The sequence below is a fragment of the Strix uralensis genome, chromosome 9, assembly GCF_047716275.1.
Source record: "Strix uralensis isolate ZFMK-TIS-50842 chromosome 9, bStrUra1, whole genome shotgun sequence".
Lineage (NCBI taxonomy): Eukaryota > Metazoa > Chordata > Aves > Strigiformes > Strigidae > Strix > Strix uralensis.
The window spans coordinates 18,070,500-18,085,650 of record NC_133980.1 but is presented as its reverse complement, the minus strand read 5'-3'; the positions used below and the strand labels follow the sequence as shown (position 1 = coordinate 18,085,650).

The window sequence follows — 15,151 nt, the reverse complement described above, 5'->3', positions numbered from 1 at the left end:
TATTTCATGTTTAGTGATATCATGCCTTTTTAAATCTTTCTTAGTTTTAAAGGGCTTCATGATACAACATCGATAAGTAAGCAAGTAGATTTTTTTTCTTTCATTATGTAAAATTGATTAAAGACATTCATCTTTGAATACTAGTTTGTAAAAACATTAATTAAAACCACACTGAAGCTGAGATCAGTGTGTGCTATTTGGTAAAATTTTCTTGGAGCTTGCATACAGATAAATATAAGCTAGCGGTCTGGAGTTGTGTCCAAGAGCGCATAGTTTTTATTTTTAAATGTCATAATTTGGTCACTCTTCAAATTTTACTGGTCATTAGATTGGTACTTAACATTTTTTAAATTGCTGAGAATCTTATCCTGTTTCCTTTAGTATGTGATTTAAATGAGGGGTACTTTTTTTTTTTTGCAAAGATGCCTCATTAAGTATGTGTCGTCCTGCATGCCTTGAAAGTAGCAAGCACAGGAGTTTTTACTCATAGCAGCATATGGCCTGTGAATTTGCAGCTCTGTGGTTAGGAGAGAAATGAAGTAGACTTCAGTAGTGGCCACTGAGGTGCCGAGTCAGGTCCTGTGGAGATGTGGAAGGGATTTTGTCACCGCAGGATGGTTATTTCAAAGCTGACTTACCCCAGATTTAAATAAGGTGAGACAGTTTAGCTGTGTAGAAGAAAGTGACTCATGGAAAATAATTTTCTAAACTACATTTTAGTACACACATTCCTTTCAGTTATAATTGAACTGTAACAAAGAAAGATTAAATCTCTCAGATTAGAAAAATTTACTTTGCACAACTGGCTCTCACTTTTCTTCAACAGCTATAATGAATAAATGCATAATCCTAGATTAAATGTGTTTTGGTTAAAGTGTTTGGGTTTATCAGTGTAGTGTAGCAGTGTGTTATTTGTTGTATCTCTAAGATTTTTTTTTTTCACCAGGACTGCTGGAGGAAGAATTATATATTGGTGAAGTACAAGTCTTCATTATTTTGGCATTTTCTCCAATTTTCTCTCTCACATTCAGCATTGGATTTTAGCTTCCTTTGTCTAAAATTTCTTAGGTTTTTCCTTATGATTTTATTTATGTTCCTGGTTTTGGTAATAGCTGTAATATTCTTGTTATTCTCTTTCTGTTCCAGAGTGCCATTGCAAACTGGGTTTCTAGGTTCTGGAATTTCTGTCTGAAATACATGAAAAAATGTTTTCAAAAAATTAATTTTTTAATAGCAAGATAAAGTATTCATCAGATTCTGTAACTGAGCTTCTTATTTTTTTTTCTGTTTAAATTATTTTCTTACAGAGAAGCAAACACAGTCTTCAGAGGCAACTCATTAGCAACTCGGTGTGTAGATGAAATGATGAAAATAGTGGGGAAGCACTACTTAAAGGTTACTTTGAAACCTGTTATTGATGAGGTAGGTTATGCTACTGAAACTTTTTTCAGGACACTTAGACCACTGAGGTATTCTGTCTCTTTGACAGGCGTTCTTACAGCTCCCTGTGTAGTAATAATCACTTAAGTGGGGGAATTCTAGAGGAAAGTTAAATTGAGCAATAATTGGTTAAGTTTAGCGGGAGGAGCTGCTTTTTGTTATTTATGTTCCAGATGCTTGAAAATAAACAGTGACAGTTGCTCCAGCCTCTTAATACATTGCAGAGTTTACCCACATGATGCTTTATGTAACTGATCCATTTAAAAAGGCGCACACAGAAGTGAGAATGATTATGACATGCTGTTATGGATAGTTAGAATCTATTTAGAGTTTTACCCCTAAATCTAGGGACAGAATCTTGTTTTAAATAAGTGCATTTCCATGCTTTCTGTCTGAAAAATTGATCTCCTACAGTTTTGTTTGTTTGTTTCAGATATGTGAGTCTCCTAAACCCTGTGAAATAGATCCCATCAAATTAAGAGAAGGGGATAATGTAGAAATAAATATGGTGAGTTTTTCCTAATTTAAACTTTCTCAACATCTGAGAGAAAAACATTTTTAAAAAGCAGCTTTGTGTAATGGAAAATGAGTAACGTAGAGTAGCAGTATAATTCTCTGATTCCAGAGTAAACAAAGGAAAAATTCTATGTTCTTATCCCTGTTTATGAAAACAGCAAAGGAAAAGCCCACTGGAAAATGGGATAGGGAGGAGAAACTAAACAAAGGATTACAGTCTTCCTTACCAATTTGTTGGGTGTTGTGATTCCTGATTTAGCATCTAGATGATGAAGTACCTAATTAGGACTACTTTACAACTTTTCATTGAAGTTTTGCTTGCTTGTTACCAGAGGATGACATTTAAGACAATAGTTGCTGCAACAAACTTAACATTCACTAGGTGTGCATGGGAAGTGCTCCTTCCTTGTAACATGGTGTTGTCAAATTACAAAAACCGGTTTTGATAGATAGTTGTATATTGCCAGACACTGCTTAGATACTTCAATGTAAATGAATATCATTAAACTGTCTTTTAACACTAGTAATCCCATATGAATAGTATGAGGCTTTTTAAAATATGCACTGTACTAAAATACATAATTGAATAGTCAGTGTTTTGAAAAAAGGAATTGTAGTGTTATATTTGTACTCAGGAAAAAAACATAGTAATGCAAATGTTAATGGTCTGAAAAAATACCTTTTTTCATAATTGCAGGAAAATCTACGCTATTACGTAGACAAAGTATTCCGTGAAATTGTGCGGTCAAGTATAAGTTGTCCTACCCTAATGTGTGATGTTTTTTATTCTTTGAGGCATCTGGCTGCCAAAAGATTTCCAAGTAAGTGTTCTTTAAAAACTTCTGAAAATGGTGTTCAGAGTGCAATACTTAACTTTTGCAGTTACCTTATAGGGATTGTTAAAATTCTTGCCTTGTCCAAAGCTGTTCCCTGAACTACTTACCTTGACAGTCAGGCATTTGTTTTTCTGTCAGTCTGTAAGTTATAGTAAAGCCTTGTGGTCAGTCAGCAAGGATCTTGTATTTTCTGATACAGAAATGTAGCAGGTCAGGAACACTGCAAGACAGCAGCAAATAAGAAGTCACTAAAAGTATGAGATACTAGAAGAAAAACACAAGTAATACATGAAGTGATTTAGTTGAAAGATACATAGAATTGGGAAGAGGTGATCTCTTCATAGCTTCTAAAGAAGCAAGATGTAAACCTGAAAATAAATTCAATATTTACATCTTAACTAATGTGAACTGCAACTATGACTGTGACTAGCACATTCATAACTTCTATGAAGTTAGCTTTACTTCTTATGGGTAGTTTTGAGGAGGGTAGGTAATGTAAAATATTTAATGTGTTTGCAAAGTGACCAGTATTAGAATAGTTTTATTCTTTCAGAATGGTTTTAATAGGACTAACGTGGTGGGTCTAAAATACTCTTATGCTTCAGTCAATTAGACCCTGAAATGTCATATAATAAGCTACAAATGAAGAACATACTTCTCATAATGTGGAGCCTTTCTCTGGTTCATGTTGGTCACTGGAACTGATGCCATAAATTCCCCTAGTTAAGACAGTCAGTCTTAAATTCCTCTACTTAAGACAGCTTTCAGAATAGCTGACTTCCCAGACAGATCAGACTGAAGTAGTCACTAGAGTAAGAATGTGATCCCACTGTATTTCCCAGTATAAAGGTGTAAATATACACAGAATATTAAGTGAGAAAATCCTGATTTATAGCAGGAAAGTTATGTAACACTATGGTTTTATGATGTAACTCAGAATTGGAGTTAAAGTTGCTCATATACGTTGTTGACGTATTAATGTATTTGAGTTAAGTGATTAGCTTTACAGATGAGTAAACCCGATAGCCCTAGAGTTTAAAGGTAACTGCTACACTATTTTCTCTTTTGGTTCAATGTGCATACAGCTGTGCCTAATGAGCACTGTATAAACACTTGCAATAATCTCATCCTTCCTAGTAGTGGAGCTGATGAGCTGGTTTTATGAGAACAAAACTTCTTTTCAGAGAAATAAACTCTGTTATGAGTAGAACATTTCTTACCACGATCACTTTTCTCATTTCATGCACTTCATTGATTTTTCTATTCTGTTTTAAAATATAAATGTCTCCTCTGATGTTATATTCTTAGGGATTTTTGTGTTGACTGTCTTCATTATTTCCTATTAAGTTCAGTGCATGTTACATTTCATGGTTTTTCTCTGCAGATGACCCTCATGTACAGTATTCTGCAGTGAGCAGCTTTGTGTTTCTTCGTTTCTTTGCTGTAGCCGTAGTCTCACCTCATACTTTTCATTTACGACCTCATCATCCAGTAAGTTTTGTGAAGCTTTGTTCTGTTTTATTCATAACCGTCAGATGTGTTTATCTGGGAAGGTATAAGTTACTTTCAGTGGGTCTGTAACTGGGAAGTAAGATGACTATGTGTCTCTAGGTTGAGTTTTCAATTTCATACCTCAGCAAAGGAACTAATACATTTGCAGTTCTTTAAGCATTAAATTTCTCAGTCTTTATGAAGTGTTCTCAAATGATGCAGAAGAACTATTAATATTAAAGACACTGTACCTTTTTTTGGTAATGTGCAGCTTTGTTAGAATAGCAACACAACTGAGGGTTTTTTAAGGCATATGCTTAAACTACATTGGTTCTTTCCCCTGTGCAAGTTAAATATCCAGATGTCACACTTTAAAAAAAAATATTCCCATTTGTGTCTTAAACAGAGGTTGTAGAATTATCCAGTAATTGGTCTGCATATTTGTTCTGGACTCCACTGGTTGCAGTGGGTTGCCAAAACTTCCATTTTCAGTTTTTTGAATTGTCAAGGAGATCTGCATTTAAAAAAAAAAATCTTCAAAGACAAGAATATGGAGATAAAAAAAAAAATAGTGTATTATTTTCACATACAATACAAAATATGTATGAAAACTTCTGTTCCAGAGGTTATCTTTATTAGGTTATTTTATCTACTTATGTGTGTTGTGCTTTCAAAAGATAAAAATCTACTTAAATTCATTCCTTTGACATTATCCAGTTTGAGTAAAAAAGATTACAGGATTTTATCACTTGAGGGTTAAACATTTTAAAGGGAATAGCAAGGCCCCTTTCTGTGTCTGCGTTTATAATCCTGTAATAAAATGCAAGCAGTGAGGCAGCAAATTAAGCAAATGTGTTAAAGACAAAGTTTTAAGTTCACGTTGTATTATGACCGTTTCTACTATTTGTCCAGTAATAGTTAATTATGTTTAGTGTTAAGTTTTGAATAGTTCAGAAGCATTAGACCTGTAGTATCAATTACACGATTTGAGGGGTTTGAGATGTGAAAATATATTTCCAAATAGTAATATTAAATTCTAGAGGTAGCAACTAAAATATTAAACACTGTGTGGTAGCTTATAAAATTTATTCACAAAGCACAAGTACTAATAGAGGACAACACTGCATATGTATTTCTTCTCTTTGGGTGAAGAAGAAAAGGAATGAAGATGTTGTCAGATTTACTACATTGTGTAATATAATAATTTTGTGACACTTTCTTTAAAAAGGTTTTACATGGAATTGTGCAAAAATGTAACTTTTGAATTTTGTTTCTTTATTTTAGGATGCACAGACTTCTAGAACATTAACTCTTATATCAAAAGCCATCCAGACTTTGGGGAGTTGGGGAAGTTTGACCAAAAGCAAGCTTGTAAGGCTACTAAAATTCTTTCTCATTTCATAGACAACAGTCTTTGAAAGTTTATTTATGTCAATATACCTTTTCTTTCAGTCAAGTTTCAAGGAGACATTTATGTGTGAGTTTTTCAAAACATTTCAAGAAGAAAAATTTACTGAATCTGTTAAAAAGGTACTTTTCAACTACATTTTTTTTAATGGTTGATGTATTTGATCAGTCTTAATTATCAGAAGGCTGTGTCATTGTTCAGTTTTCTACTAGAGAGAAAAATTGTGATCCATTTCAGACATACTAAAAAACCCCACCAAAATCCACACAGTTGAATACACAAGAGTTACACATAGTGGAGTAAGCTGATTTAGTTTTAGAAAAAAATAATTTTTTTGTAAATTTTTTGAAACAGACTTTTAGATCTGCTTTTTAGGAACTAATTAAAGAAATCTTTGTGTGGCTTTTGGGCATCCCTTGTTATGTTGTTCCAATTCCCTCCAATATATTTTTCATTTCATCTGTTGCGTGAAGTAATTGTTCTGTTCCAGGAGAAACTATACATGTATATTTTCAAAAGAGCTTTTGGTTGTTCTGTTTCTGAACAGTATGTATTATCTGTGTATTTTTCCTTAAGTTCCTAGATGATGTTTCCTCTACTGAAAGTAAAGAGCCCAGTGGTCTGAGTGAGCCAGTACATCTGAAAGAAGGGTAAATACATCTTAAATGTATATTGTGCAAAACAGATTTGACTTTACTGTTTTTTCATTATAACAAGATTAATGCTCAGTAAAATGTTTGATATACTGTAGAAATTATGATACTTGTATTTTGTGATAATTCTTTGTTAGTTTGCAGAACTAGTTTAAACCAACAGCTGTAAACTTTCATAACTGATCTTTTAAATACTTTGGAAAACGTAATGAAAAGCAGCTTAAAACCTATTAAAGCCTGCCTGTATTTCCATTACAATTCAGTGTGTGCTCTGTGATGGTTTATTCAGGATTGTGAAAGTGTATTTTAAAAGAACATACTACTTTAAATTAAAGTTACTTTGCATGCTGTTTAAGCCCAGACAGCTAAATGTTCTTCCTTTAAAGCAGGAGAAAAAATTACCTTATAATTGGAATACTTAACAGTAAATGATAGAATGTCTTTATAAAAATTCATCTTTCTAAGAAATGAACTGTCTTGTTTTTTTAATGTTGATCAGGAATAGCCGATGAATTAATTCAAACATTTATGTGGAAAAAAATATTTGTATTTATCTGAGAAGCAGTTTCACAGCAGATAAAGATTCTTCTGTGAAACAAGCATACAAATTTCAAACAAGGAAGAAATGTACCTCTTAATAAAATTCTAAATAGAAATGAAGAAGACAATTGTAGTGGATCAACACTTAGTTATAGCAATTTGGAAGCTAATCTGTATTATAAATTGATGGCTGTAAAAAACAAACAAACAAAAAACCAAACCAAAAACCAAAACAGTTGCCAGTGAATATAGTCAGTGTACTGCATACAGTTTGATTCTACCCTTGCTATTGAGTCATGTTCAGCATAATTTCATTTATATTTAGTTTCTGATCCAAATAAGGCCAAGTACATTCACATGTAGAAAGTGGCAGGAAAGAGAATCTTGTAGTTGAATACACCTTACTCCCTATTGGGAAAATTTGGAGTTCTGGATCCGAATAAATAAATATCCACTCCAAAATTACTGCTACAAACAAGAGTCTGGATTGCTTATTTTTCAAACTCCTTTCCTGTTTACGGAACCCTGTACGTGATCACCATATTGGGAGGTAATTTTGACGATCTATTTTGAATGACTAATAGATTTTTTTTAAAAAAATCTACAATGAAGTAGGTTTTGATGTTGCTGCATGAAGAATAATAATGTGTTACCTCAATACATGGTTTTGAAAGCTCTTCTGAAGACTAATGGTTGCATTTCATGTGATTCTGTCTTTACAGAGAAATGTACAAAAGAGCTCAGGGAAGGACTCGGATTGGTAAAAAGAATTTCAAGAAGCGGTGGTTCTGTCTAACAAGTAGAGAATTCACCTACCACAAACAGCAAGGTAAATTGTGTTTATTTTACAATTATTTTTATTTTCTCTATATTTTCTAAGTGTTTGCATCTGTTTTGTGCTGTCTAAAAAGCATAATTCTTCCCTTTCCTTAAAGTACATATGATACGGTTTTAATTGCTTTTGCCCTGATTACCAAATGCTTCTGATTCATGTACATTTTCTCAATAATGCACATTTTGAAAACTTAACTTACAGTATTGGTTCACTCAGATTATAAAACAGTTTTTAAAAAAATCACTTCACTCATCTGTTTACCATTTTTTGCAGATAAAGAACCGATTTTCACTATTCCAATCAAAAACATCCTTGCAGTGGAGAAACTTGATGAGAGCTCCTTCAACAAGAAAAATGTGAGTTAAAATATAGTTTCTATGTAATTCTTGATGTATTCTTTAAATAAAAGATTGTAATTAGTTCCTAGAGTTACTGAAACCCTATTACTAAACACTTAAGCAAAAAATAATTTTTCGATCAAGAATAAAAAGCTGTATGCAGTATTTTCAAATACTCTGAACCTGGAACTTAACCTGGAGATTCGGATCTCTGCACCAACTTTTCTCACTGATTTTATGACTTCTGCCCTTATTTCCAAACTTCTGGAACGAAGGTTAAAACTACTGTGACCTTATTACAAAGCACTTTTATGTAAGGTGTTAGTAGTATGAATTACACTATGTTCTACTAGAAATGTAGTGTTTCCAAACATATTTATTCCTTTTGATGACAACTTCCTACAATACCTTCATCAGATGAGACAGTTGTTTGTGCTCACAGCCTCATTCTGGACCTATAACACATCAATATTTCTGTTATTTCAATACAAAATTCTGAGGCAGTGATACAAGTACAGCTGTTACTTAGGCTGAGGATGGTTAAAGGAGAGACTTCTGGGAATCTTCTGTTATGCTCAGGATATGAAGCATGAAGTCTGAGGTCACATTTAAAGATATGTGAATGAAGAGGACAGAAAAGGCGTCATGCCCTAGTTCTTTAAGGATTTTTTTTGGATGAGGAAATGGTGTAGGCGGAACACAGGGAGCTGTTTTGTTCTGGTTTTTCTCCTAAATAGGGCTGTGCAGTAAAATGAAAGAGGTGGAAAGTCTTCCTTTCTCCCTTGTCTTGTTTTCTATCTTAATTTGGCTGCTTTGAATTTCTGGAGCTTTGAAATCTATTTTGATTTACACAAAGTTGCTCAATAACTAGGTCTTTTACTGACCAGAATAATGTTGCATTCCTTCTACAGATGTTTCAAGTACTACATGGAGAAAAGCCGCTCTATATCCAAGCAAATAACTGTGTAGAAGCTAGTGAGTGGATAGAAGCTCTTTGCCGAGTAACGAGATGCAACCAGAAGAGGCTTAGTTTTTACCATCCTTCTGCTTTTCTGAATGGGAACTGGCTTTGCTGCAAGGCTACAATAGAGAACACAATGGGCTGTGCTCGTTGTACTGCGTAAGTTGTTTCTCAAATGAAAATACTTATGTTTTGTATCTTGAATCATACATTATTTGTCCTACAACTTGCAAATCTGAAGGCAAGGCTTTCCCAGTCTACTTGAACAAGTTACGCTACTAGAAAGTTTATTCAGATGCCAAATTGAATGCAGAAATATGACGTGCCTAGGTCATCTGTATGAAATAATAATTGAAATACTTTGCTGCAGAGGGCTCAGCCTGGAAGTCTGTCTGTTTCTCTAATGGCATTGTCTTTGTTTCATACAGTCACTTTTTTTTTAACCTCACATATTTTAAAACACAGTGTGCTAAGAAAATGAGATAAATAATCTTGGATGTAGATTCTGACAAAACGTTTGGTGTTTGTAGGTATGTCAGGAAAATGAATAATGTCTCATAATGCATTATTGCCTTTCTTTAAGGTGCTGATTTCTGAAAATTAATAAAATAAACTTATCCTTAGCTGGATAGGTTGCATAAATTACAGACTATTTCAGTGTAAGTCCTACAAGATGACTTTTTGAAAATATGTAAATAATACTTTCTACAAGTTACTCAGTTCATTCTTACACTAGGTTTCTCAACAGTTCAGAAGATTTCTATTACTAAACTTTTGGTTGTTTTTGTCGTCTTTTTTTTTTTAACTGTTCTGGTTTATCTTGTCCTTCTGTTCTGGTTACCTGTCAAGTATAGTAGATTTTAAAAGAAGTGTTTAATTGTCATTTAATAACAATTAACCTTACTTTGATATTTTTGGAATGTTTTTCTCTTGCCATACTGAGTAATAAATTCTATTGGAAAAAGTGATTTTTAGTTTTGCTGTATTTGTTGCCCCCAAAACTTTCTATAGAACACTTGCAATGAGTGTTAAGTTTTGTGTAGCAGTTGTGAAGCTGTCTTGAGTGACAGACATATTAAAAGGCTAAGTATGTTGAAACAGAATTGGTTTTTACTTGCTTTCAAACCTTTCAAGAATGACTTCTATTGACTATCCATTTCTCTTTTTCACCTTTTAGAGATGTTCCTGCTGATACTCAAATTGAGATTGATGGAGACAGAGAGACAGAAAGAATTTACTCGCTTTTCACTATCAACATGTTTAAACTACAGAAGTTGGAAGGTACTCAAATAATAATTCAGGAAAGCTATACTGATGTTCAGCGCTAATTATTTAGGCCCGTAACATCAGTTTGATATCTTAACAATTTGCCTGAAAATATTAGAGAGTAGAGAGACAGATTATATTTCTGTCTTTTTAGTGCTCTGGTATCAGACATTCTTCATTCATTTCTTTACAGAAAATCAGGCATGCACATTGTTCTAGTTTAGTTTACTTACATGAAGTATCTTTAATAGCCTAAACAGAGAGACTGCACTATAGCCAGTTGCTCTTCTGTCTTTGCTCACCTTTTGCTGACTATGGAGTGAATTCTGTTGAACATGTTTGAGTTGCAAGAAAGCACTGGTCTTCTGTTAATGAGAGAACAGAAGAGAGCTGGATCCTCCAGATGCTGAACACAACCAGCAGAGAATAAGCCACAGAACTTTAAATACATCTAGTTGATACTGTTTTCTGCTTTTGTCTTAACCCATTTTATGTATAAGCTAGAGTAACTTTACATTTCAGAATCACCATTTATGTAAGAGTTAGATCTGTTTGTTAATTATCAAAATTCTAATTGGGATAATTGTGATAATTTTTGTAGAGGCTTGCGGAAGTATAGCAGTCTATCAAGGTCCACGGAAAGAACCAGATGACTATTCTAACTTCACAATTGAAGATTCTGTAGCAACTTTTCATACACTTAAACAGATAATAGATATAGTAGAAAAGCTGAATGAATCCCATGAGAAATACCAAAAGAAGAGATCATCTAGTGCTAAATATGGTAGTGAGTAAGTATCTTAATGTAATTTTGACATACATAAATGTGTATTTCTAAAAAAAATAAATCACAGAACAAAGCCAGGCTTGTTGAGGTAGAGATAATTAAGCTAAAGGTAGATTTAGGCAACACAAAACCACAGAGAAAATAAGGTACATAAGTTGCAGTAATGCAGCTTTTTGCCAGTTGTTAGAAGATACAAGAAGTTCCTCTGCTGTGGGATTCATCTGTGTTCCTGTTGAGATTCCCATAAGCAGGTGCAACAATTCTGTCATTTCCTTGCAACTTAACATCCGAAGTGCGTGCAGAATTTATCCCTATCTACTTACCTTCTAATTTTTTCAAAATTTTAAATATCAGTTAAGAAATAATTGAAATATCAAGTTCTATAGTATTGTAAAAATTACACTGCGGAAACATACCTTTCATGCAGTATATTTACTGTTTGTAATTCGTTTGCCATACTCAATGATAAATACTATTTCTGGTGAAGTTAAAAAAAGATCTTTCTGTTCGTTGGAGTACATTGTTGTTCCAGAGCAGATTGTCTCAATTCTCTTCTGTCCTAGCTGATATCTGTGGAATACCACTAGCAAGTTTTCTGATTTCTTCTTTGCATTAATAAAGTTTGATTCACCAGAAAAAAAAAAAAAAAGCTCAAACCCCAATTTGGTTTGCCTTGTTTAGGATTTGACCCAAGTTTTCTAGAAAAATTGAATTTGATTTAGAGGTCTCACAGGAGAGTATGTGAGGTTTTCCACAAATCATGAAATTTCATTAGTGGTAGAAATAATGCAAAAAATATAGGTTTGCTTAATAAATTAAAATTGTGTGATGAGAACTACCAAGAAAATGTTAACCTTAAAAATATTTATGCATAATATTTTATTTTTTCCAGAGAAAATCCAATTGTTGGAAAAGTTTCCTAACCAAAACAAACTGTGGCACACTTGGATGAAAAAAGAAACTGGAAACATTCTTGAGTGTTTTGGTTTTTTGTTTTGGTTTTGTTTTTTGAAATTCATTATATGCATTTTTACAAAGTATTTAAGAATGAGCATAAATGCTAGTTGTGTTGACAATCTATTTAATATTTAATAGAAAAAATCTACTTGGAAATCTGGTCTTAAGGTTTATTCTCATTTTGCTGAAGAACTTGAAGTTCCAGGTTCTTGAAGTAACAGGTGTGAATAAATCTAAATGTTGTTTGCCATTGTTGTCTTATTGGAAAGAACTTTCTAAACAAATAAGCTTTTTAATGGAAGAAAATCCACATGGCATTTGTTGGTTGGATTACATCTCGATATATACACTGCAAATTTGCATGAATTTACCATGAGTGCCTGCCCTGCTGATACGGATCTTGAAATAGACATCCCAAGATACCATGACATGGAAAAGAACTGAAGCTTCACACTCAATTCATTTGACTTTTTTCCTTGTATTAAGTGTTGTTAGTACTTGATTGATCTGCAGCTGAAGTCTTACAAAATCATGCAGTATGCTGCAAATAATCTGGACAGCAGATACCAGTGTTAGTTATGCTTTTAAGTACTAAAGAAGAAGAAATCAGGGAACTTATGCTGTACCTCTTGTTTACATTTGGGGTGAGTAATATAGGGAGTAACATTAGACCACTATCTATTTTCTTTAGGATTTTTTTTTAAGGTACATATTTTTTCTTAATCTAAAAAGAAATGCAGGGTAGCAATGTCCTTTTTAAAAAAGTTTGCCTACAGATAGAAAAGTTTAAATGTGAACAGATTGTGGTTAAGTACTGATCAATTTACATCATCCCATGTATGATTTTGGTTTTTTTTTATAAAGGTAATAACTAGATCCAGTTCACCTTTTGACTACAAATCTAATAAATAATCTCTATTATAATCACTCAAAGCACTTTAGATATCTGGACTATCCCAGATTATTTTTAGATACTTTGTAGTATCTGCTTGTTATGATCAGTTGAATGATCAACATTGTTTTGTCTTTAAGCAATGCTTCAGTGACTGTTTTTGTATCTTTAGTTATATGGATTCGTATTTGCCACTTAACACAATTTTAAACTGGCATTCTTGACTTTAGTAAAATTAATTTTTGCTCACTTCATCTGAGAAGTTAGGTTTATGCTGAAAGAACATGTATGTATATAACCAGGAAGAAGCAAAGGTATTATTGTGGCAACTTTGCTTCACCAGTATTAAATACAATGGTACTCCTTGGAATATTATTTTTAATAATAACTATATGTGGTACTTTTATTTTTGGAGCATTTGCTGTGGGGTCTTTCGTTGTTGTTTTGTTGGGTGTTTTTTGGTTTTTGGTTTTTCTACAATCATGATTTGGCCAAGTTAATTAGGAATGTAACTTACAAATAGAATAGAAATCCACAGTGCTTGAAACTGTAAGCTGTTTAAATTACTATACGTTTATTATACTGTGGTAGGGAGGCTTTCTGTAATAGAAGCAAGTTGGCAAGACAGGATTGAAATCTCTTTTGGAATGAATGTAACTTGTTAGAATAACTACTTGGTTTAACACCAGACAGACTATTTTAGAATATCTGTGATTCAGTATCTGCAACATCACAATCATCTAATCCCCTCAGCTGTTTTTGCCTTTTCCTTTTTTACACATTTGATGTATTCTAAGGGACTTTTTATTTGCCAACAGTTGAAAATGGAGGGGCTTGGGGGTATGACGGACAAGACAGGATGGGACATAGTAATGCCAAGAAATGTTTTGCCAAGGTAAAACGGGTCCGATTAATTGCCATTAATAAAAAGCTGCCATTAAACAAAGTTGAATGTGGTAGAGTGTCAAAGTTTGGTTTTGTTGTATATGGATGAACCCTGTGGCAAAGTGTCTGTTCCTTGGAGCCATTTTCTGTTGTTTTCAGTCAAATTTATGAAAAATTAAATTGTATACTCTTGCAACATTTTTTTAAAAAATATGCACTTTTTCTTTGGTACTGGAATATCTGGAAAAAAACAAAGGCCATTGAAGATTTGATTTCTCATTTTATGTTTTAAAATGCAGTAGGTGTTCTAGAATTTAATTAGGTACAAGTAGGATGATTAATAATAAAAGTTGCCTTCATTTTTATTAGTCTAGAAAGGTGATGTTATTCAGTAATTAGTTCTGTTAGGATTGTAAATTATCATTAGTTTTAATTTGTGTTATGATGATGTATTGTTGAATGTATTTTTATTTAAATTTTATTTTCTTATCAAGACATTAAAATGTTTTGTAACATTGCTTGAGAATAACTCACAAATAAATTACAACAAACTTGAGATATGCTGTGTGTTTACTGTGAGGCCTGGCTTTTTAAAATGGCAGCATTTATCTGAATTAATAGGGGTTTACATGCAGGAGTTGGGTATAAAGAGATAAATCTAACTGACAGGAAAAAAATCCGAAATTAAGTTGAGGGATCTTGCATGGTCATTTACAGCATTGTTACATTCTAAGACTGATGGTTGGAGAGAGAAGTGATAGTTAAATCATTTAGCATGACAGCATGCATAGAAGCCTTAATAATTTGACAGTTTTCAAAGTGTTCTCAATAATGAGTCTGGTGTATTGAAGGATATCTAGTACTATGTTATTAATGTTATATGACTAACTTTTTTCTTGCTTACTGATTTGTCTTTCATTACCTGTCCTGTGTACCAGTACCAGCTATATAATTTCAGACCTATTTTAAATATATTGCATATGGAAAAAATAGTCTTTACTTTTCTCAATCTTCTTTCTTGTTTATGTAATCTGGACACTTTTTTTTTTGCCACCTGCTCTCCCCTCCTATACTTGTGGGCATTTTTTATACGATAATTTTGTACAAGCATGTTTTAATGTCTTGAGATGTTTTGTTTCCTTGTACAGAGAGCTGACCTGTTGTCCTTTATTGCTGGTATGGAAGCTCCTATTAGGAGTTACAGTGCAAACCTTCCAGATATTTTGGAATTAATTTTGATTAATTCTGAGGTAAGCTGTATTAAGGCCCAGTCTGAGTTGTCATTACATTCATTTCCACAGATCAGAAGGCAGAAGAAGTTAAAGGTGAAATTGGAAGTATGGGAG

The 15,151-nt window shown here is 33.0% G+C and overlaps 1 protein-coding gene across 4 annotated transcripts in view; it reads left to right on the top strand.

Annotated features, from left to right (window-relative positions):
- RASA2 (RAS p21 protein activator 2) overlaps positions 1–14,361 on the top strand; it is a 51,242-nt gene extending 36,881 nt beyond the window's left edge. For 3 of the 4 annotated variants that reach the window (XM_074877608.1, XM_074877607.1, XM_074877609.1), the window contains 13 exons: positions 1,308–1,422; positions 1,874–1,948; positions 2,654–2,777; positions 4,177–4,283; positions 5,568–5,654; positions 5,736–5,813; positions 6,268–6,341; positions 7,607–7,713; positions 7,993–8,075; positions 8,969–9,177; positions 10,196–10,299; positions 10,886–11,075; positions 11,964–14,361. In XM_074877608.1, coding sequence (XP_074733709.1) covers positions 1,308–1,422; positions 1,874–1,948; positions 2,654–2,777; positions 4,177–4,283; positions 5,568–5,654; positions 5,736–5,813; positions 6,268–6,341; positions 7,607–7,713; positions 7,993–8,075; positions 8,969–9,177; positions 10,196–10,299; positions 10,886–11,075; positions 11,964–11,994 — 1,384 coding nt within the window. In that variant the 3' untranslated portion in view covers positions 11,995–14,361. Of the gene's footprint in view, positions 1–59; positions 655–1,307; positions 1,423–1,873; positions 1,949–2,653; positions 2,778–4,176; positions 4,284–5,567; positions 5,655–5,735; positions 5,814–6,267; positions 6,342–7,606; positions 7,714–7,992; positions 8,076–8,968; positions 9,178–10,195; positions 10,300–10,885; positions 11,076–11,963 lie in introns of those variants that run through there. The other variant, XM_074877610.1, reaches the window with a different exon arrangement.
- Positions 14,362–15,151: the final 790 nt, after the last annotated feature.